This window comes from Plecotus auritus (assembly GCF_963455305.1).
Source record: "Plecotus auritus genome assembly, chromosome: 6".
Taxonomy (NCBI): domain Eukaryota; kingdom Metazoa; phylum Chordata; class Mammalia; order Chiroptera; family Vespertilionidae; genus Plecotus; species Plecotus auritus.
The window spans coordinates 59,665,855-59,689,614 of record NC_137773.1 but is presented as its reverse complement, the minus strand read 5'-3'; the positions used below and the strand labels follow the sequence as shown (position 1 = coordinate 59,689,614).

General features: G+C 38.4%; 1 protein-coding gene across 4 annotated transcripts in view; it reads left to right on the top strand.

Annotated features, from left to right (window-relative positions):
- SH3D19 (SH3 domain containing 19) overlaps positions 1-23,760 on the top strand; it is a 186,015-nt gene that overhangs the window by 117,400 nt on the left and 44,855 nt on the right. For 2 of the 4 annotated variants that reach the window (XM_080676150.1, XM_080676149.1), the window contains exons 3-7: positions 4,713-4,753; positions 10,010-10,052; positions 12,333-12,471; positions 12,600-12,753; positions 13,471-14,475. In XM_080676150.1, coding sequence (XP_080532276.1) covers positions 4,713-4,753; positions 10,010-10,052; positions 12,333-12,471; positions 12,600-12,753; positions 13,471-14,475 — 1,382 coding nt within the window. Of the gene's footprint in view, positions 1-4,712; positions 4,754-8,361; positions 8,403-10,009; positions 10,053-12,332; positions 12,472-12,599; positions 12,754-13,470; positions 14,476-23,760 lie in introns of all 4 variants that reach the window. The other 2 variants (XM_080676151.1, XM_080676152.1) reach the window with 2 other exon arrangements.

Below are 23,760 nucleotides of genomic sequence, written 5' to 3'. Positions count from 1 at the left end.
GAGGGTTAAAGACCCTTCCAGAAGGGAAATGAAGGGTTAGGAGAAATGGCTTTCAGATCCTGAGGAGAAGAACCAAAAGCTGGGATCAAGAGAGAATTGTCTCTGGTCTCATTGCCTAATGACTTACCTTTTTCCAGGATTAGGGGGCTCTCTGTCTGTTTCGAATCCCATTTTAGCCTTTCATCCCACCCTCTTTTGATAAGCCCTTCTAAGGCTGCGCTGTAGGACCATTTTCTACCACTACCTTTGCACATAACCTTAGTAATTAAGAAGGTATTTTCAAGAATGAAAACTGCATTTTTAAAGTGTCTTAACCAAATGAAATTAATTTCTAATGATGAGTTTTCATCAATGAAAATGATGATAAGTTTATTATTATGTGTGCCCAACACACAATCCATTTTACCAATGAAGAAAATGAGCATAGGTATCAGGGTAATCACTTCATAAGTTATGTAAATGTCTAATCACGGGACTGTACACCTGAAACTAACATAATATTGTATGTCAACTTTAATTTTAAATATATATATATTTGTTTGTTTATTTGTGTGTGTTTGTTTTTGTTAATCCTCACCCAAGGATATTTTTCCATTGATCGTTTTTTTTTAGAGAGAGTGGAAGAGAGAAACATCGATTGGTTGCCTCCTGCACACACCCCTACCAGGGCCCAGGGAGGAGCTTGCAACCAAGGTACATGCCCTTGACCTGAATCGAACCTGGGACCCTTTGGTCCACAGGCCGATGCTCTAATCACTGAGCCAAACCGGCTAGGGCAAAATATAAATATATATAAATATATAAATATAAATATAAATATAAATATAAATATAAATATATATATATATATATACACACACACACACATATATATTTAAGAACCAAAGGCAAGAGATTTGGATTAACTCTGCCAATGGCCAGGATATAAGGTTATAAATTTAGATGGAGTGAAGATGCCATCTTGCAGTCCTCTGTTTTATCATGGAGGGGCCTAGGCTCAGGTTCCATCTGAACAGCAGAAACCAGAGGACAGCAATCTCAAAGAAAAATAAACTTTATTTTTTTAATCCTCACCCAAGGATATGTTCTTATTGATTTTAGAGAGATAGGAAGGAGAGAGAGAGAGAAACATCGATGTGAGAGAAAAACCGAGTGGTTGCCTCCCATATACGCCCTGACGGGGTCAAACCCTCAACCTTTTGGTGTATGGGATAATGTTCCAACTAAGGGAGCTATCCCACCAGGGCAAAGGAAGAAAAATCTTTGAAAAACATGCCATATTTTTCTGTGTATAAGACTATTATTTTCTGAAATCGTTAGACTGAAAATTGAGGGGCATCTTATACATGGAAGTCAGGGAGGGAGCCCTGCGGATTCGTAGCTGCCCATACCTTGTCAAACAGGCTTCCTCCAATTATGAGCCTTATTGTTACTGATGTCAGCTGATGCCATAATTGGAGGTGGAGGTGGAGAGTGTGCAGATGCAACAGGGACTGAAGTGTTCTGAACCCAGAAAGATGTCAAAAATAAAAAGATAAATACTGGTAAGCGATTGTCTTATTCTGCAAAATTCAAACTGAATGTAATCAGCTATGCAAAAGAGCATGGAAATAGAGCTGCAGAGACAATTTGGACCTCCTCCCACTAAGTGTATGATCAGACAGTGGATAAAACAGAAAGAACAACTCCTTAAGACGCCAAAAAAGAAGAAGGACTTAAGAGGAAAACCAGCAAAATGTTTAAAATATTGATTTCTTAATTTTGGATTGGAAAAGTGGGGGGCATCTTATTCATGAGGGCATCTTATATACAGAAAAATATGGTAAACTGTTAGTTAGGCCTACTATCTGCATGATATCAGACCCCTAAGGGAGAACCTGCCAATGGGTATATGTATTGTCAGATGTTTTGTGATGCCCCTAAAGATTATGAACAAATGATAATAGCAGCTAACATTTATTGAACACACACTTTGTTCCAGGCACTGTGTAAAATGCTTTAATGGACTCTTCCTCTTACTCTTTATAACAACCTCATGAAGAAGTTGAGTTATCCTTGCTTTTACACATGAGGAAACAAGGGGCCTTAGAGAAACTAAGTAATTTGCACAAAGTCACACTAGCCAGCAAGTGGAGGCACCAGAAGGGAATATGGATAGTTGAATTCCAGAACTAGCTCTCTGAATCAGCAGGCTTTGCTGTCCCTCCTTTGATCAGTAGTCATGGGCCATGTCTACCTCCAAGGTCGCCATCCTTGGAGAATTTCAGCTAAGACATGAGCCTGAGTTTCTGCTGAGGGAGGACTCCCATGAAGTTTTTCTGGACAATAGAGGGGTAACTTCACCTCTAGCCCTTGCTCTGCAGAACATCTTCAAACCTCAGTTTTGCATCCATTGCTACATTTGAGATACAGAAATGTTATGCACTGCACAGCCAGCATCTCCCAAAACTACTTCTCATGGAGATGTACTTGACCACAGACCTTCTTTTTTATTTGTTCCTCCCAGAATACCCGTTAACCTCTAAAGGAGAACTTTAAACTTTTAGAGTTTGGGAAATGCCATTTGAGACAAAAAATATTGGTTGGTTGGTTGGTTGGTCAGTTGGTTCATTGATCAGTTGGTTCATTGGTTGATTTATAGATCTAGTCTAAACATGACACTGCAAATCTTGAGAACTGTAGAACTTGGGCTGAACTCAGTCAAAATTCTATTTTGGGCCAAGATTCCCTCTCCACCCCCAACTTTTTATTGAAGTGTATCATACAGGAAATTGCACAAAGTGTGCAGCTCAATTGATTATCACATCTACTCAGCACCTCAGAAGACCTGTCTCTCCCGTATTAGTTTTTTTATGGCTGCCGTAACAAAGTGCCACAAACTGAGTGACTTAAAATAACAGAAATTTATTGTCTCTCAGTTCTGGAGGCTGGAAGTCTGAAATCAAGATGTTGGCAGGGCTATGCTTCCTCTGAAATCCATAGTCGAATCCTTCCTCACCTCTTCCTACCTTTTGGTGATTTGCCAGCACTCTGGCATTCCTTGGCTTACAGCTGTGACACTCAAGACTGTCTTTGTTGTCACACAGCACTTTCCCTGTGTGTCTCTGTCTTCACATGACCTTCTTATAAGGACACCAGTTAAGTTAAATTAGAGGCCCACCTACTCCAGTATAACCTCATCTTAACTAATTACATTTGTAATTACCCTATTTCCAAATAAGTTCACGTTCTGAAGTACTGGAGGTTAAGGCTTCAACAAATATTGGGCAATTTGACCCAAATACCACTCCTCCCCCCCATGTTTTACCTCAGTCAGTATACCTTTCTTCTTTACAAAGGCAACAAAGGTGTTTTTAAGTAATAATAATATCATACCAAATCAGTGTTAATGAGTAAGGAGATTAGGATGTAGACATTCAGTAACATCCCTATGTCTTGCCTGGGTACACATGGAATTTTGGCTTTTTTGTCCTTGCTTCTAAATACTGATTTTGATTCTTTTAATTACTGTGCCTAAATCAATAGACACAATATTAACAAGCAAATTCACTCCAGATTTATACCAAGAAGTTTCTCCTAAAGCCTTCAGTCGACCTATTTGGGTTTTAGTGCTATTACCTCTTTTATATTACCTTATATTGGTGTTTTGTTTTTTCAAGTAATTGTTTACAGAAAGCCTTCAAGACATTTTAAAAAATCAGTATTGCTGAAACATGTTTTTATATTATTGTCCTAGCTTCGTGGTATTGTAGAACTTTTCTTTTTTTCTTGTGTGGCAGAATAGTATATTTTTAAAGTATCTCTTCCATAAAATGGACTGGTATGTTATTGTGTCTTCCTATTATAGTTATCTAAGAAATAGCAAGAGTATTTATACAGGTTATACAAGTGGAAATTTTAAAAGAGTATAAATTCAAAAATAAGTATAAATTTTAAAAGACTATTCTGAAAAAGCTGAAGAATTTTATAAATAAGAGCTTTTTTTCTAAATCATAGCATTAAACTTTCATGTTTGCATATTTTTCTAAATGATTCAAAAACAGTCCACCTGCTATGAATACAGATAAACAAACAACCTGGAAAACTAATAGCATAACCTTTGCAGTTCTAGAGGGTTTTGACAAATGAGTAAACAGAAGCTTGGAAGAGGTCTGTGTCCTGCCCGAGGTTACACAGTCAGAGGCAGTCAAGACTAACCAGCTATTGAACAAAAATCAAAGCAGGAGACTTTTATTTTTAGGTGGTGATGTTTTAATTCTAATCTTAGGGGGAAATATGGTTGGTTCTTAGGGTCAAATTGACTTTAAATAATCTGTTTTGACCTGAGAAGATAAGAATTCCAAGATCAAACAGGAAGAGGTGGAGGGCAGGGTTAAAAAAATTTTTGAGCACCAGGTAATTGCCACCTGACTTAAAGAAATCCACTGGAAGAGACAGTATGTAGGTAGCTATGAAAGCAACTTCAAGGCAAAATTTTATTTATACTGCAGATGTACTTCATCAGCCTCTTCGCCTCCCATAAAACATTTTAAATATCAAAGGCAATTTTTAAATGTTTTTTAATTTGTGTTTTGTAAAAAGAATAGACTGGTAATTAATGTATCAAACTTGCTGCTTGGCGCCATATTGAGTCCAGAAATGGCCTGGCATGATCAATGATTCTTCTTCAAAAGGATTAATGAATGTGTAATAAGTTTCCTTTCTTTTTCTAGCCAAGGACCCTTGTCATCCATTCGAGCAGTAATCAAGAGATGTAAGTTTGTTTTTTCCTGCTCTACATTTTCCTCTCTAATAATTTTAAGTGATGGTGTAGATTTCCAGCAAGTGATTGTGTTTGATGAATCTTACAAAGAATCCAATAAGAGGAGCTTCTCCTAAGGAGTAATAAGCCATTTCAGACATGCAGCTAGTTTTTCAACTTTCTTTTCAACTTTTATTCATTGATAAGCCAGTTCCTCAGAACATTTTTTCCCTTATAGAACTAAGCTGTTAAAAAAAAATCTGGATTATCTAGCTAGTTTCTGTGATCTAATATAAATTTTATGTAACCATTTTCTAAAGACATCTGATGGATTTGAAAAATACCAAATGAGCCCTGTCCTTTTTTATTTGCTTCCACAGTATTTTTATTTATCTGTAAAAATGCCTATGGAGATTGCCTCATACTTCCACATACAGGTAGAAGTGCCTTAATGGAATGTCTCCAGAACGGTAGAGTCATACTAACTAACTTTACCTCTTGGTTAAAGTGTTAAAACATGCTCTTGGTATGTAGGATTTTAACTTTATTTTTTAAAAATAGATTTTTATTGATTTCAGAGAGGAAGAGAGGAGAGAGAGATAGAAATATCAATGATGAAAGAGAATCATTGATCGGCTGCCTCCTGCATGCCTCACACTGGGGATCCAGCCCACAACCTGGGCATGTGCCCTGACTGGGAATTGAACCTGACCCCCTGGTTTATAAGTCGAGGCTCAACCACTGACCCAAGCCAGCCAGGCTTAACATTCTTTTTAATAAAGGCTGAGCAAAGATCCCTTTTCCAAATAGAACATGACTTACTCATTATAAAAAGAAATAAGGCAAGGATTTTAGATGTTCTTCACATTATTTGAGCTGAGATCAGCACTCTAAGGAAAATGTATGCTATTTTTAGAAACATAATTTGTAGTATTCGGTATGAATTTAGGATATCCACAGGTTGTGAAGACTATGCATTTGAACTCATTGCAGTGAATAGTTTGTAAGGTGGCAATACAGAAAGAAATTCCACTCTTCTCCATGTTGCCCCACATTTCATTTTTGTTGGTGGTGGTGAATTATAAAAATGTGGGGCTTCCACAGTTTATGTGGAAGGGAGTTCAAATATGAAAATAAAAAATTCATGACAGCTTTACCTGTCTTAGAGCCCTTGGGGAGAGAAAAGGGGAGGGAGATCATTTAAATAGGTCTGGAATTTAGGCAAGAATTTCTTCCTGCAGGGGGTGGGGGTGGCCGGGGAGAGGTCAACTGGGGAAAAGGAGACTTATGCAATACTTTAAACAATAAAAAATTTAAATTAAAAAAAATAATTTCTTCCTGGAGATACAATTTGGGGATAATCAAGGTTATAGGCAAAATCCTGGCAATAGCTAACCATTTAGAGAGAAAGTGTAAAGGATACAGCAGATGACAAAGGAAGAATCTTGGGAAGCAATGATATTTGGAACCAAGCTATGCTTTAAAGGTGCTGTAGGGCAAAAGATGCATGACCCAAAAACCCAGTCCTGCTGAGGAGAGGCCTCCTTTCGCTGAGTCCTGTCCGCTGGCTCCTGCCTTGGTCCTCTGGCTCCTGCCTTGGTCCTCTGGCTTCTTACCTTTCCTCTCTCTTGGGTTTCAGGACTTCTTTGTTGGGGATTGTAATCTGTACCTGACTTCTCATTGATCCTTCAGGATGGATCTTGCTTACCCTGAGGCTGTGTGCCATGCAGGGCTTGAGGAGAAGGTACTTAATAAGGAATGGGCAAAAAGAAGCTGAAAAAGAGTGGTCAGGATAATAGAAAAACTAGGAGGGCCTAGCCAGTTTGGCTCAGTGGATAGTGTTGGCCCTCAGACTGAAGGTTTCGATTCTGGTCAAAGGCACGTACTTTTGGTTCCAGGCTCATCCCTGGCCTGGTCACGTGCAGGAGGCATCCAGTCAGTGTGAGATGTGTCTGTCTCACATCAATGTTTCTCTCTCTGTGTCTCTTCCCCTCTTTTCCACTCTTTCTAAAAATCAATGGTAAAATACCCTAAGGCGAGGATTAACAAAAAAAGAAAGGAAGGTAGGAAGGGAGGGAGGGAGGAAGGGAGGGAGAAGGGAAGGGAGGGAGATGGGGTCCCTTGGCCTGTCCTGTGGGGATTGGGCCGAAACCAGCCGTCCGACATTCCCAGAGTGTCAGAGGGCACTCTGCAAAGTTGCTGTCTCTCAGCAGCTCCTGCGTTGAGCGTCTGCCCCCTGGTGGTCAGTGTGCATCATAGCTACTGGTCAGATGGTCGCTTAGGCTTTTATATGTATAGATGATCCTTCTGTGTGTTTATTTCTTCTGACCATCATTTTATCGATATTTTTGAATTATTGAGAATCAAGACAAGCAGCCAGCTCTCCTGGCTCCACAAGGAGTTAAACTGCTTCAGGGACAAACTGCTCCCAGCCCTTCCTGTAATGGGCTGTAGGCCCTGGGATAACACATTTAACCTCTCTGTGTCTCAGTCTCCTCATCTGTAAGGTTGGAGTAGGATGATCACTGAGTGTCCTTTCATGGTTATGATCCTGACGGAGTGTAGGCAGACTCTTTATTAGTACTAATATTGCAAATCCAGATCTCAGTGTTTTATGAACAGCTAAATATTAACTTGTTTTATACTTAGAATTTAACTATATGAGTTAGAAAAGTTTCAAAGTAATTCTGTAAAATTATACAACAGCTTTAATGGAACATGTTGCCTTTATACTGTGGTTTAATCCAAAATGCACAAGAGACTAGCAGCAGTTTGTGGCAGGGGTTTAGAGCCCTGTCTGTATGGGCTTTGGTGGCAAATTCAGTTTTCCTGGCAACAACTACATCAAATCTGTATAATCTGGGAAAGTGAGTCTAGATGAAGTGGGTGGTTAAGAAATTAGCAGGAAGAGTGTGAAATACTACATGAAAATCTGCCATGAACATCTACAATGTTTCTAGCTGCTAAACTTGTTCAACACTGACAAAAAGTGCCAGTCATTCTATGGGGATCAAGAGAGAAAAGAGATTTCACAGATAAGTGAATGTGAAAAAAATAATCGGAGCAGGAAAGGAGAAGGCAGTGCTTCTGAAAGGATGCAGAGATCTGTGAGAGACCTCCTCGCCCTCATTTGGCTACTTCCAGAGTGGGAATGCCACTCTGCTAACCAGGGGGGCCTGTTACTAATGGCCTGTGGTGTGCAAGGGCTGAATCAAGTGACAAGCAACTCATTTAAAAGGATGTAAATTGAATACTGAATTTCCTTTTAAGTATTATGTATACTTTAATATTGATTCCTATTGAAGTAGCAAATTGATTTTGCAAAATGGTTTTTAGGGATTTTTTTGCACTGTTGTTAAAAACTATAGGTAGATTTTTTTATTTTTATTTTTTTACTGTGGTTATGAGTGTGAATGTCTGGTCTGTACAGACATGTCTTTGCCACAGCGTACTTCTTTGCTCCCTGAAACTATGGTTCATCAACTTTTCCTTTCTGTAGAAGTATGCAGAGTGGCATGGTGAGACAGTCTTGCTCTCAAATTCCTTTTAGAGCATAAGCAACTGGGTTCACTCTTTTTTTTCCCTTTCTTCTTCTATAACCCCTTCTTTTTTTCTCTTAGCACTCATGAATAGTGCACAGCAAAAATGCCCCGTGGAAGAGGTATGTTTGTGACGAATAATGTGATGTCATGTACAAGTGCTGTGCCTGCTGATTCTGGCTTTAGTGGTGATGGTGATGTGATTGTAGCACACTTAATGAGCCACTTAATGAAACCAGCCTTACCAATCAGACCCACCACTCAGAGCTCTAGCCTCTCTGTCCTTTCATTCCAATAGACAAAATGCACCTCAGCTCGGTTTAACTTTTGATAAAAATTGAAGTCAAACCAGTTGATGATATGAATACAAGACATCCTCCAACTTGATATCCAAGAGTTTTGGTTTCAAATGTTGGGTTTGCTTTGCCAACCCAGAATAGATTCAGCTGTCACAGCCACCTCTACCCCTGCCTCCCAGCTTTGTCAGCCTCATTGTTCAGAAAGAACCAGCAGTTAATAGGAGGGAAAAAGCGAAGATTCATACCTTCGACCTTTACAAATCAGAAGAATTGAAAAAATTAGAGTATTGGAGATAGGAGGGCAACTGGCAGAAATAGTTAATATCTGAAACAAATTCCTGTTTGTGCACAAATCATTTCGGTATGGTGTAGGAAGATTTATAAAAAAGATGTCTTTAGAATATGCTCCTTGAAAATAGGGATATAATTCTATATTGCACATATGTGTACTATGTGACCCTATATGTGACATTGTCCAGATCATCTGATTAAGACATAATTTAATTTTAAAATAAAATTTGGGAAAATTTTAAATAATATAGCTTTTTGAGATTGAGGGAAAAGTCAGTGCTGCATATATAATAATATATGCTATAAGTATGTTTATAAAAGTGATGTGGACAGTTCTTGTATTCATTATTTTTTAATTTAAGTACTAAAACAAAGACTATAAAACTCCAGAAAAGTTAGAAAATAGATGAAAATTTAACCACCTTCATTCTCTTTACAATAGAGTCATAAACAAACATTATTAAAGTACTGTCATAGATCAGAATAGACATGTAACGAAGCTTTCTGCCCATTGTTATTTCATGTAATTATAATGCTCTTATCATGCAATTTCTATTTATAGCTATCTTTTTTCCCTCTGTTCATTCATTAACTTATTTTCAGAACTCCAGAATGTGCTTTGAAGAGCTTTTGAAATCTATGCTATCTTATGAATTCAAATATATGCTATGATTAACTTGATACCATATGAAAAGATCATTTTGATTTGCTTTTCTACTATGGATGTTAAAATACATACATTCTGCTTTTTCTCCATGTTCTTCTTAGATATTATTCCCTCTAAACCTAATTCAGGTATAAATGCCTTTATATTCTTTCTTCTATCCTTATCAAAACATTTTCTTTACGGCACTATCCTATGTCTCTATATCTGTGTCTATAATCCAGTATATAGAAATACATCATTTATTAGCTACTGGTTTTTAATAACTATAATTTATTTCTAATTATAAAAGAAATACAAGATGTGATTAAAAGATTTGCAAAAAATAAAAAGTTATTTTTAATCCTTCAAAAAATCCATATATTCTATATGATATCAAGTATAAGCTATGTTTTTAATAATATACCCTATAAAATTTAAACCTTTATTGAATATACTAATTTTGTACTACATCAATGTATTCTTTCTTTTGTAGCTTCTCGGACTTCTATACAGAGTGAGCTTCATCGAGATAGGAGGTATGGTTATATTTATAATAGAGGGTATATATTCTGCTAATAATGAAATAAAAATGTTATCAGTTAGCAAATTAAATATTTCTCTTTCATAAGCAGTGTATTACAGCATTCTGCCTCATCAATACATTTTCTGAATTAATCTATAAGCTTGAATGGTAGAGACTTTGCTTGAGAGAAGAAGCAATACAAGCCTAAAAGTGTTGTTTTGAGACTAATTATTTACTGAAATAAATTTGAAAATGTTTATTAAGCAACTGCTACATGTAAAGCATTATTGGAACTGCTTCAAAGGAGTGCTTTGTACCTCATAGCTACTTAGTACATGTTGCATAGATAAATGGATAAATGACAGGATAGGAAATTGAGTGGAAGGATAAAGAAAGGAAAAGAGAGACAGGCAGGCAGGCTGGATAGATAGCTGAATGCATAAGTGGCTAGATTCTAGAAAGGGAAGAAGGGGAGGAGAGAGGACTGAGTCACTGAATACACAGAAAGAAGGACAGATAGAGGGCTGAATGGATGGAAAGATTAGCAGGTGGATAAATGGATAGATTTTTATAAAGCATCTTCCATGCTTTCAAATTTCTTATGGTATGGTATCTGGGAATGAAGAACAAGGACTTCAGAGTGAGACATTATGCAAGTTCAAATCATGACTTTACTTTCTCACCATGTGACCTTGGCAATCTATGTCACCCTTCTTTGCTTCAATATCCCCATCATTAAAGCAGTACAAACCAGACCTCCCTCATAAGGTTGTTATACAGATTAATGCATGTAGAGTGGTCAAAATTTACTAATTAGTAACTCATTATTTAGTTAAACAAAAGCTATAAGCAGAGGTTCTTAGGTATTCCCATTCAAATGTAATTAATAAGCAGGTTCCACCATTTCACAAGCTAGCATGAGAGTGTATTTACACGGGAGAAGGGAGGCTTATCTACACTAATAAAAGAGAAACATGCAAATTGACCACCACTCCGCTACCAGAGCGAGTATGCAAATTAACCCAACAAAGATGGCAGTTAATTTGGAGCGAAGACTGAAGACAGCATAGAAGGAAGAGGGAGGGAAAGCAGAAAGCAGGGCGGTGGCGGCCACAGGAGGGAAAGCGCGGGGCGGTGGCGGGCTTCGCTCCCTTCTCTGCCTTGCTCAGGCCGCAGGAAGCCCTATTCTTGCAGGAATAGGCCCGAGGAAGCCTTATTCTTGCAGGAATCTTCCTGCAACTGGCCTCTAGTTTTATTAACATTTTTATTGATTTCAGAGAGAGAGAGAGAGAGATAGAAACACCAATGATGAGAGAGAGTCATTGATCGGCTGCCTCCTGCACATCCTACACTAGGGATTGAGCCCACAACCCGGGCATGTGCCCTGACTGGGAATTGAACTGTGACCTCCTGGTTCATAGGTCAATGCTCAACCACTGGCTGGGCTATACACAGTTTTGATAATGATAGTGCTTTTTGGTTTTGTTTTTATTTGGCATAGAGTGCTAGAGAAAGCAAGAGCAGGTATCATCGTCATTATTTGTTAGAACAGAAACTTGAGGCTCAGAAAGGTGATTGATCAGCTCAGAGTTGGTATTTGTTAGGAAGTCAGGTTGAAGGTAAGATTTAAACATGAGTGAGAAACTGTAGAATCAGGTTAAGAAAATGATGAAAGAACCATGCCTAAATCACTATGGCTCTTCAGTATTAAACAATAATCATCAAATTCGTGTACAAAACTGACAAGGAACACAGTCACACACATCAGGGTCTAGAAATGAACATGTGAACTCTAAACAGTTAAAGATATCTATGAATTGGGACAGAGGTGGAATGAGGAGGAAGAAGGTATTCTATTTATATGGTATCATTTTTTAGTTTATACTTTATAATAACAGAAAACTAAACAATTCTATTTGACCCATGCACTTTTCTACTTATGGTATATTTATGTTTGTCTATAGGCTAGATAACAGAGCCCTGGAATGAAGAGCTTATATGGACCTTACCAAGTCCATATCCTTATCAACCAAGGCAGAGCTAAGTGTGCTTAGGGTACATCTCTAACTTTTTGTGGCCAAACTCATAGAGGATGGCTGCCATTTGATCCCTTGAAGCCTGCCTTGGTGTACTGTTAGAGACAGCCCAGGCCATACAGGTCATTTCTGTGACTGCAGTAGTTCTTATGTAACTTGTTTGGGTGGTAGTTGTTTTCATGAAGCTTTGAACATTTGCAAATAGACAATAGCCTGTTACCAACCTGCAAAATCTCACTGAGGCTTCTGTTTGCTAGGCGCCCGGAGATCACCATTGTGGCAGCTGAGCCACTGAGGCCAGCCTCATGGTTTCCAGGAGCCCCAGCCCCAGGATTGGGATTTCCCCCACCCTCTGCAGCAGGCCCTTGGAGGCCCAGTGAGCTGGTTCCTGCTGAGGTGAATAAGTACCCCGTTATCTCTTTGCATTTTATTTTTAAAATGAAATTCAAAGATTAGAACAGTGAGACTGTTAACATGTTGGCTGTCAACCATAGATGACTAAAATTTCATTCTTTATTTTGCAGCTCCCACCATCTTATGAACAAGTCATAAAAGAAATCAACCAAGTTCAAGTTAATACTACAAATAATAATAATGCTGCTGCCTCTCCAAGGCACACTATTACTTCTGCAACTCAGACTGACTTTTCAGAAGAAATAGACAACCACCTGCCTCAAAGTAATGCAAGTAATTTGTCGTCCCTAATTCTGACCTGGTTCTAGGAAAGTAATCAGTAGACTCTAGTCTTAAAAATAATTTTCAATTCATACATGATTTATTGAGCTCTGCTTCCAAGTCAGTGTGATCATGTGTGCTTTCTTTATTTGGATTTGCTATGATTATAATAGTTCATTCTCAGGACCCAAAGCCCCATTTCCTTGGGCTCACCCTAATTCATATCACAAAACATCCTTTAACTCATGGTTGGTATTACTGCTGATGCCCTTTATTCCCATGGAGAAGGATGTTATATTTAGCAAAGTAAACTTGATAGGATGCTAAAGGTATTTGCCCTGTTAGCCTTTTTAAATGCATTGTATTAGGATAACAGATGGATGTAAGTTACTTTGGAAAAGTAAAGCAAGAATCGTTAGAATTTTGACAGTGAGGGAGAAATTATTTGTGTGGTAAGTCTACTGAGAACCAGAAATTTAACCGTGTTTTAAATTATTACAAAATGAGTGTTTCTTATATGAATAAATATAATTTGAACACTGTGCAGAAAGCTGAGTATAAACATTTCCACATTGATTTTGGAATTACTTTTTACTAATTGAGAACCAAATTCTCTTGCTATTCTACATGTATATCTTTAAAAATTTGTTTATCTTCTATTATGTTTTTCTTTTAAATTATAATGTTGCAACTTATTTTTGTTCATTTTTATTTTATCAGCACTACAGGCACCTCTCAAACCTCTTCAGCCTTCCGTAGGGGTCTCAGCCAGTGATCTTCCCACAAATGTGGTACCTTTAATAGTCTTTGACATTTCTGAGGAACACAATGGTCCAGAAAATTCCAATGCTACAAGATGTCCAGTGCCAAAACCAAGATCAAAAAGCAACCTCAGACCAGTAGCCAGAGATTCTCACATTAAAGGGCAGAATCTCCAGAAAATCAGCTCAGCGGCCACCGAAGAGGAGTCAACCCCAAGCCGACCCCAGTCTCTGTTGGACAATACCAACGACTTGGATAGTCAGGCAGGGATGAACATTATGAACACAGAACGAAGCCAAAATAGTATTGTTTCAAGGATCAAAGCATTGGATAGTCAGACAAATACAGAAACTTCTGGACTGCCCAAGAAACCAGAGATTGCTCCCCGCGCACTCCCCCCAAGGCCTGCTGTTCCCTCAGGGAAACCCTCTGTGGCTCCCAAACCAGCTGCTAACAGAGCTTCTGGAGAATTGGACTTCTGGAATGAAAACAGATGCAAGGTGGCCTCAGGGGAAGGGCCCTCCCCACACTCTCCACCGCAAGAAGTAGGGAGCATCCCAGTAACCAAACCTGAATTGCCAAAGAAACCAAACCCTGGCCTTACACGAAGTGTTAATCATGAGACTCTGGGAGGAGGGCCTGTGGCTGAGAGCCCTGATGGCAGGAAGAGAATCCCAACTCCTGCTCCTCGGCCTTTGCTGCCGAAGAAACCAGTTTCCTCAGAAAACCCCACCTGCCCTGCAGTTTTGCTGAAACCAGTCACTGTTCCTCCCCGACCCTCAGTGGCATCACAAGCCAAAGCATTCAGGTCACTGGGCGAAGGAGCCTCAGCCAACCCCCCAGCCCCAGGTCTGCAAAGCAAGCCTCTGGGGGACATCGACCTCATCAGCTTTGATGACGATGTTTTACCCACCCCACCTGGGAACGTGGTTGAAGACTCTCTTGGTTCAGAGATGGCTCTGGGTGAGTAAAAGTCAGAAGTGGAGGGGAATCTAAACTCATCATAGGGTCTCTTGAATGGCACTTGCTGTTTTAGTTTCTAGTACATAGGTTATTGAGATGTGTATGTGTAGAGAGAGGGAGAAACACAGAGAAATTAAAAAACATGGAGCTGGGTGGGAGATGGAAATTAAGAGGGAGGAAAGGGAAAATACGGAATGGGAAGATGGAAACAGAGAAAGAGGGAGACACACATGTTGATTACTATTATCCAAGCCTGGGACTAGAGACCAATCCACATGTGAGGCCAGCTTCCTTATTCTGGCAGGTGGAGATTCAAACATAAGCAGGAAGCAGGGGAAACTTCCCATACATGGGAAGTCATGCAGTGGGCCTGGAAGGGCTCCTGAGATTGAACCAGCCCTGCTGGGATTGCTTGGAGTGGGGCCAGCCCTGGGGAGGACTCTGGCAAGAGCAATGCAAGGAGTGAGAACCCAGCCATATGTTGCAATTTTTTTTCCATAATCTTTATATAACCTCTTCCCTTGAGAATGCTAAGTTTTGTAAATAAATACAATAGTTATAAGTTTCCTGCCAAGATCAGGACAATTACATTTCCCAAGAGGCAGAGAGTGTGGTGTTTTTTTCCTCACACTGTTCAGCAAGAGGGTGTGATGGTGAAGCTTATCTTTGATTTGTCAAACTAAGCTGCTTTACCTGTCATTAATAAGATTTTTTTACTGCTGTTTACTTATTTGGGTAGAATTTTTGATCATATAAGCTTAACAGTATTTTCAAAAGGTTAGTTGTCATCTTAAAAAATGTTTAACATGCATCAATGGTATAAACTCTGATTCAAAACCAGCTTCTGCACAGCATAGGTATATTTTAAATGATAACAAATACGTATTTATTAAATATTTATCATACACAAAACATGTACCATGATTCTTTTCCATAAGGAGTAGAAGGGAAGCTGTTGGAATATATTGAGTTTTTGCAGTGTTCTAAACCCTGAACTAGATACCCTGACATCTATTATTTAATTGAATACTTACAGAAACCCTCTGTAAGCTATCAGTAGCCTCAATTTTCAAGTGAAGAAAATGGGGCTGAGAGAGATCCGTGGGTGATTTGCCCAGTGTCATAAAACTACATTTTCCAAGGCAGAATTCATACTCAATCTATTTATTCTAGAAAAAAAATTTTTTAGTTTATTGAGAGAGAAAGAAACATCGATTTGTTGTTCCACTTATTTATGCATTTATTGGTTGATTCTTGTATGTGTCCTGGCTGGGGACTGAACCTGCAACCTTGGTGCATCAGGCTGACGTTCTAACCAACTGAGCTACCCAGTCAGGGCATTCAATCTTTTTATTCTAAGTCTAGTTTATTTTTCACTATATTATGTTGCTACCCAATATTTTCATGAAGCCTTAAACTAGGCAATACATTAAAAACTTTTCAAGTCTTGGTATACCATTTTCTTATTTAAACCTTTTTGGTGTTACAAGGTTCAAGGTAGGACAGGGATAGGTAAATCCAACAGCAGCAAGCTGTTTAAGGGGTGGAAACTGTGTAGGCCAAAGAAATGCCTCCTTTTCTCGAACCTCCTAGGTTCTGTGGGGATGGCACTTAGTTAATAATTGCTGAGACTATTTCTGTGTCATTAAGCAGTTAATTATAGTCATCTTCAAAAAACAAAGATCAAAACATACATTCAACATGAATGCAGTCTCATGCTTCATCCTGAGCCTTTTCTGTTTCTTGATTTCTACCACTTCATTGAACAACTTTTAATTATTGAGGCAGTCTTTTAGCAAAATGTGTAACTTGCTTGCCCTCCCTGACTTTAACCATTGCTCTTGACTGTGGAGTTTTACTGAACTGAACACCTCTTCCTATATTCTGCTCCTCACTTAGTGATACTGTCAGACTCCCAGCCTTCCCTAGAGAATCCTAGAGATATCCTTGAGTCTTCCTATCACACAGTGGCTAGTTGTTTGGACTTGGAGTCAGACTGGTCTGGGTCTACCACTTAATTGTCATATGACCTTGGGCAATTTACTTAATCCCACAATGTCTTGGTTTCCTCATCTATAAAACACGATAATAATACTCCTCAAGGTATTTCAAGGATACATGTGATTATGAAGGAAAGCCCTACCTTATGGTCTGAAACATGTGAAGTGTTTATTAAGTAGTAGTTGTTATTTCTTGCCCTTCACATCCAATTAGTTACTAACTTCTGCTACTTTACCTTCTGAATAGTGGCTGAATCTCCTCTCATTTCCATCCCTCCTGCTACTGCCCTGCCCTAGGCCTTTATGCCCCAATCACTGCAGTGGCCTCCTGAATTGAGTCTCTCCTCCTTCTGCAAATGCAGCATCGTCCATGTTATGGCTACCCAAGCAATATTTCTAGAGTGTACATTGGACCTTGTGGCTTCCTTGCTTATTGTCCTCCAGGATCATCTCTGAATTCCTCAACATGTAGAGGGTTTATTTATTTATTATTTGGACTTTGTGACTTTTTGATGGCATATCAATAGCACTGTCTTTGGATTATGTCTCTTTGCAAAACCTTGCTTAATCATCCTAGCATCAGCCAGAAACTGGGAGAGGAACACAGGATAAAGATGAGAAACTCACAAATATGTCTTTCCTTCTCTTTCTCTTTTCTGAAAAATAAAGAAAATCTGATAAAACAGTTTTCATATAATGAAGTTGCCATATTAATCTCAGGAAAGAGATCAGAAAATACTGAAGCTATGAAAACATTGTAAAGATTAGAAAATTTATTAAAGAAAAACTCATAAAACAGGCAGTTTAATATTGGATTCATTTCATGGGTAGAATGCCTTCCAGGTTAATATAATAGAGCTGAGAAGTATTAGCAGTTCCTCTTCACACCTTTACCAATCATATCCAGTTGTCAAAAAAGGCATAATAATTCTGCTGTCAGCCCCATTACACAGACCAGAATAATAGTGTAGCAGCCAATTTCTGGTATTAACAGAACTCAAGGGAAAGAAATGACAGAAAAGCAAGCCAAGGATGGTGAAACTAATTATGATGACAAGCATGTCATTAGAGACAGGTAATGGGCAGAAAACTACATTATCATCAATGTTTTTCTCAACCCGATAATGAAAAGCGTGTGGATACAGGTGTAAAGGCGCTTGCTAGTTTGGCAGCAGGTGGAGAACAATTGGTTATGTGTGTGAGGGGCTGAAGGAGGGCAGAATAAACACTGCAAATAAAAGTAGAGAAAAATGCCATTGACCTTCCTGAGATTTAGATAGAAGATTCTTTTGGAGATGCTTTGTGTTTTTTTCTGGAGAAGCCAGAGCAGACAGTCTGTGATGGAGAGACTGACGGCAATGCAGTTCTTAACCCTTTCTGGATCACAGAACTCTGAGAATATGATTAGCTTGCGAATCTTCTTTTTTCTTTGAAAAGCGAGTTATATTTTTCAAGGTTACAAATAGAGCTAATTATTATGAATTAAGACTGTCTAATTTAGACAAATTCAAAAATATATATCTGCATTATTTCCTATTAAATAGGATCACTGAGGAATAGTATCAAAAAGAGAATGTTTATGCAGATATTCTCCATTTTTCAAGAAAATCTAGTAATTCATAAAACCTGTATGTCACTTGGGCAAAATGATTTTAAATTTAAAAGGGGAGCCAGAGTTCTCATTGCCTGGAAAGTCTTATAAAATATCACCTAAATAATTCAGTTGCTCCTTCTTTCAATATTATCTATTGAACACTTACTTGGAACAGTATTTTGTGCTAGAAGCTACGTCGATTGAAAAAGAGATTCAGATTCTATTTTCAATTAGGTGAGGAGCACCATTTTTTAATGGTGTAGCTCATTACTAAATTATCTTTAGTTTATTGTAAATTTTAGATCCAACATGTAAGGTTCTTAGCTTGGGGTAGTGTTTAAAAGTATGGACCCCATGATGTTTAGTGTTTGTGCATCAAACTTGGCTAAGCTATAGTACCCAGTTATTCAAACAGTCATCTATAAGTGTTGTTGTGAATGTACTTTGTAGATGTGGTTAACATCTACAAACAGTTGACTTCCTTGATAATGTGGATGGGCCTCATCCAACCCGTTGAAAGGCCTTAAGAGAAAAACTGAGGTTTCCATGGGGAAGAAGAAATTCTCTCTTAAGACCTCAGTATCACTTCCTGCCTGCCTGCCCTGTACATATCAGATTTGCCAGCCCCCATAATCACATAAGCCAATCCTGATTGGTTCTGTTTCTCTGGAGAACCCCAACTGATACCAACTCTAAGCAGACTCCTGGGTTTGAAGCTTGGCTCTGCTACTTCTCTATTGAGTGACTTCTGTACCTCTGTTACTTCATCTGTAAAATGGGGATAATACTTGTACCTAACTCAAGGAAACCAGAACAACCCCGAGCACAGAGTAAGTACTTTAAAAGTGTTTGTTAAATAAGTAATTCTGTGGTGCCAAGTTTACTTCTCAGATGGAAAATTTGAGATGTTTTTATTCTCAAATATTTGCCATCAACCATATATGATTGCCTTTTTCCACACCAAGAACAGGACAGCCTAGGAACAAACACCACCTCACCAGCAACAGGTGCCTATACATTTAGATGGTGCAGGAGCAGGGTGAGACAACAGGCCAACTCTACACATGGGGATGATTCAACAAAGCTGTGGTCAGAGCACTTCCGGAACATAAAAAAAAATAGAGAATTTTTATTTTTCTAGTTACTTTGTGGAAAATTTTATGGCCATTATTGCCTTGAAAAAGCAAAAAAAGGACCAAGAATTTTTACTTTTTTTCTCTTATTTTTAAATGGTTTTTATTTTGTTTGTTTGAGAGGAGTGTTGTAACTTTTTTTTTATATCGAATTTATTTTATTTGGTTTTTTGAAGTTACAAAATAACATATTTGTTGTAACAACTCAAGCAATGTAAACATTTAGTGAAATAAACAAATTAATCTCCCTCTAAGTCTGTCCAAATCCCCAGACTAACCAGTGGGAACAGTGTTATGTAGCCTTCTGTGCCTTTAGACATTCCAAACCAAAGCTTATGAACATATATATTTAATATGCATGTACTTTTTCCAGATTTTTACAAAAATTTTAATGTACTATACCTATTACTCAGCAGCTTTTTTTCATTTAACAATGAGATTTATGGACGTCTCTTCAGACCAGTAGATGTAAGTCTAACTCCCTGTGTCCTTATACCTGCCTGAGTGCATCACAGTTGATTCAACATTTCCCCTATTGATGGACATGCAGGTTTTATTTGTTTTCAAATATTTGGAATTTTTTTTCCCACAACCAAAAATGCTGCAGTAAAGTCTCTTAAAAAACATTTTCATTTCTACTAGTGCTTTTGTACCTGAGAAATATATTTCCAAAAGTGAGACTACTGGTAAAAAGGTTATGAACATTAAACATTAAATTTTTTTTTCAATTACAGTTGACATTCAATATTATATTAGTTTCATGTGTACAGCATAATGGTTATACCTTTGCCTCCTTTGTTACATTATTTCTCCATATAGGTGTGGATTTATTTCTGGACTTTCTGTTCTGTTCCATGGATCTTTGTATCTATTTTTATGCCATTACCATGCTGCTTTGATTACCATAGTCTTGTCATATAATTCACAAAATACAACATTACAAGACACCAACGCACAGGGCACCAAACACAAATGTATTCACGAATCCAATAACCCCAAATAAAGGTGACCACCAGAGAAAAGAGAATTAGGGGAGAGAAAGAGTGAAAAGTGATATTGAGAAAAGGGAAAAATGTAAGAGAGAAAAGAAAGAGAAGAAAAAAGAAGGGGGAAAAATATATGTATATGGAGAGAAAACTCCAAAGAACCAACAGCTAATCCAAAAAATGCAAACACAAACACTCTGAGATGAATGCAAACAACAAACAACAACTAATCCAAAAAATGCAAACAACAAACACCCAGCTGAATATGAGGAGACACCACTCTCTCCAGGCTATCTCTGACCTTTCCATCTAACTTTAATTCACCAATTCCAAGTAGATGTTGTTCAATTCAGCTGTTCCTTCTTTCTGTTCTGTGAGAAGGCACATGGCCCATCTCAACAAAATTCTAGCAAATTGAATTCAGCAGTACATTAGAAAGATCATACACCATGACCAAGTGGGATTTATTCCGGGGATGCAAGGATGGTACAATATTCGCAAATCAATAAATGTGATACATCACATAAACAAATTGAGAGACAAAAATCATAATCATATCAATCGATTCAGAAAAAGCATTTGACAAAATCCAACATCTTTTCTTGATAAAAACTCTCAGTAAAGTAGGAATAGAGGGATCATACCTCAACATAATAAAATCCTTATATGACAAACCTATAGCTAACATCATACTCAATGGGCATAAACTAAGCTCTTTTCCCCTGAGAATGGGAACAAGACAGGGATGCCCACTTTCACCACTCCTGTTCGATATAGTACTGGAAGTGCTAGCCATAGTGATCAGACAAGAAGAAGAAATAAAAGGCATCCAAATTGGAAAAGAAGGAGTAAAATTGTCCTTATTCGCAGATGATATGATACTATATATAGAAAACCCCAAAGACTCCATCAAAAAACTACTACACCTAATAAATTAATTTGGCAATGTAGCAGGATACACAATTAACACCCAGAAATCTATGGCCTTTTTATACACCAATAATGAACTCACAGCAAGAGAAATGAAAAAAAAAAACAATCCCATTTACCATTGCACCAAAAAAATTAAGATAACTAGGAATAAATTTAACTAAGTAGGTAAAAGACCTATACTCAGAAAACTACAGGACATTGAAAAAAGAGATAGAGGAAGACATAAACAAATGAAAGAACATATCATATTCATGGATTGGTAGAATCAACATCATTAAAATGTCCATACTACCCAAAGCAATCTACAGATTTAATGCAATCCCCATTAAAATACCAACGGCATACTTCAAAGATCTAGAAAAAACTCTCCAAAAATTCATCTGGAATTCAAAAAAAAAAGACCCCTAATAGCCACAGAAATCCTGAGAAAGAACAAAATTGGAGGGATCACAATACCAGATATCAGGCTATATTACCAAGCCACGGTTCTCACAACTGCCTGGTACTGGCACAAGAACAGCCATATAGACCAATGGAATAGAATAGAGAACCCAGAAATCAACCCAAGTCATTAAGCTCAATTAATATTTGACAAAGGAGGCAAGAGCATACAATGGAGTCAAGACAGTCTCTTCAATAAATGGTGTTGGAAAATTTGGTCAAATACATGCAAAAAAAAAAAAAATGAAACTAGATCACCAACTTACACCATACACAAAAACAGACTCAAAATGGCTAAAGGACTTAAATGTAAGACGGGAAACCATAAAAATCCTACAAGACTTGCCGAAACTGGTTTGGCTCAGTGGATAGAGCGTCGGCCTGCGGACTGAAGGGTCCCGGGTTCGATTCCAGTCAGGGGCATGTGCCTTGGTTGCGGGCACATCCTCAGTGGGAGGTGTGCAGGAGGCAGCTGATCGATGTTTCTCTCTCATCGATGTTTCTAGCTCTCTATCCCTCTCCCTTCCTCTCTGTAAAATATCAATAAAATATATTTAAAAAAAAAAATCCTACAAGACTCAATAGGCAGCAAAATGGCAGACATATGTTGTAGCAATATCTTTACAGACACAGCTCCTAGGGCAATGGAAACTAAGGAGAAAATAAATAAATGGGACTACATCAAAATAAAAAGCTTCTACACAGTAAAAGAAACCATCAACAAAACAAACAAGAAAGCCCACTGCATGGGAGAACGTATTTGCCAATGCTATTTCCGATAAGGGTTTAATCTCCAAAATTTACAGAGAACTCATACAACTTAACAAAGGAAAGATAAATGATCCAATCAAAAAATGGGCAAAGTGCCCTAGCTGGTTTGGCTCAGTGGATAGAGCATTGGCCTGTGGACCAAAGGGTCCCAGGTTCGATTCCGGTCAAGGGCGCATGCCTGGGGTTGTGGGCTCAATCCTCAGTAGGGGGCATGCAGGAGGCAGCCAATCAATGATTCTCATCATTGATGTTTCTATCTCTCTCTCCCTTCCTCTCTGAAATCAATAAAAATATATATATTTTTAAAATGGGCAAAGGATCTAAATAGACACTTTTCGAAAGAGGGCATACAAAAGACCGAGAGACATATGAAAATATGCTCAAAGTCACTAATCATCTGAGAGATACAAATCAAAACAACAATGAGAAACCATCTCACACCTGTCAGAATGGCTATCATCAACAAATCAACAAAGGACAAGTGCTGGCGAGGATGTAGAGAAAAAGGAACCCTTGTGCACTGCTGGTGGGAATGCAGACTGGTGCAGCCACTGTGGAAGACAGTATGGAATTTCCTCAAAAAGTTAAACATGGAACTCCCATTTGACCCAGTTATCCCATTTCTAGGACTGTATCCCAAGAAACCAGAAACACCAATCAGAAAGGATATATGCACCCCTGTGTTCATAGCAGCACAATTTATAATAGCTAAGATTTGGGAGCAGCCTAAGTGCCCATCAGCAGATGAGTTGATTAAAAAACAGTGGTACATCTACACAATGGAATACTATACCACTATAAAAAAGAAGGAACTTTTACCATTTGCAACAGCATGGATGGAACTAGAGAGCATTATGCTAAGCGAAATAAGCCAGTTGGAGAAAGATAAATATCCCATGATCTCACTCATATGTGGGATATAATGATCAACATAATTTGATGAGCAAGAATAGATCCATAGACAAATGACAGGGAAGGTGTGGGGTTAGAGAGCAATCAAAGGACTTGTATGCATGCATATTATCATAACCAATGGACACAGACACTGGGGTGATGGGAGCTTGCCTAGAGTGGGAATGGCTAGGGGGTGGGGAGTCAAGCAGGGAAAAAGGAGACATATGTAAAACTTTAGACAATAACAATAAATAAAGAGAAAAGAAAAGACATAAAGAGTAAACTTCATATTGGGTAACTAGAGAGAGACTTGCACACCATCATTAAGATGAAAAACAGGCCTCTGGCTCCACCTTCTCATTGAAGTGACGCTGCTTGTCCCCCCCCCCACCACACACACACACACACGAATCTGCACACCTGGTCTGGATTACAGCCCAGGACAGCATCCAGACAGAGAGGCAGATGCCGAGCTCACTGACTCAGTGAGCACAGCTGAAGTAGATCATTAAACCAGCCTACTCCTGCCAAAC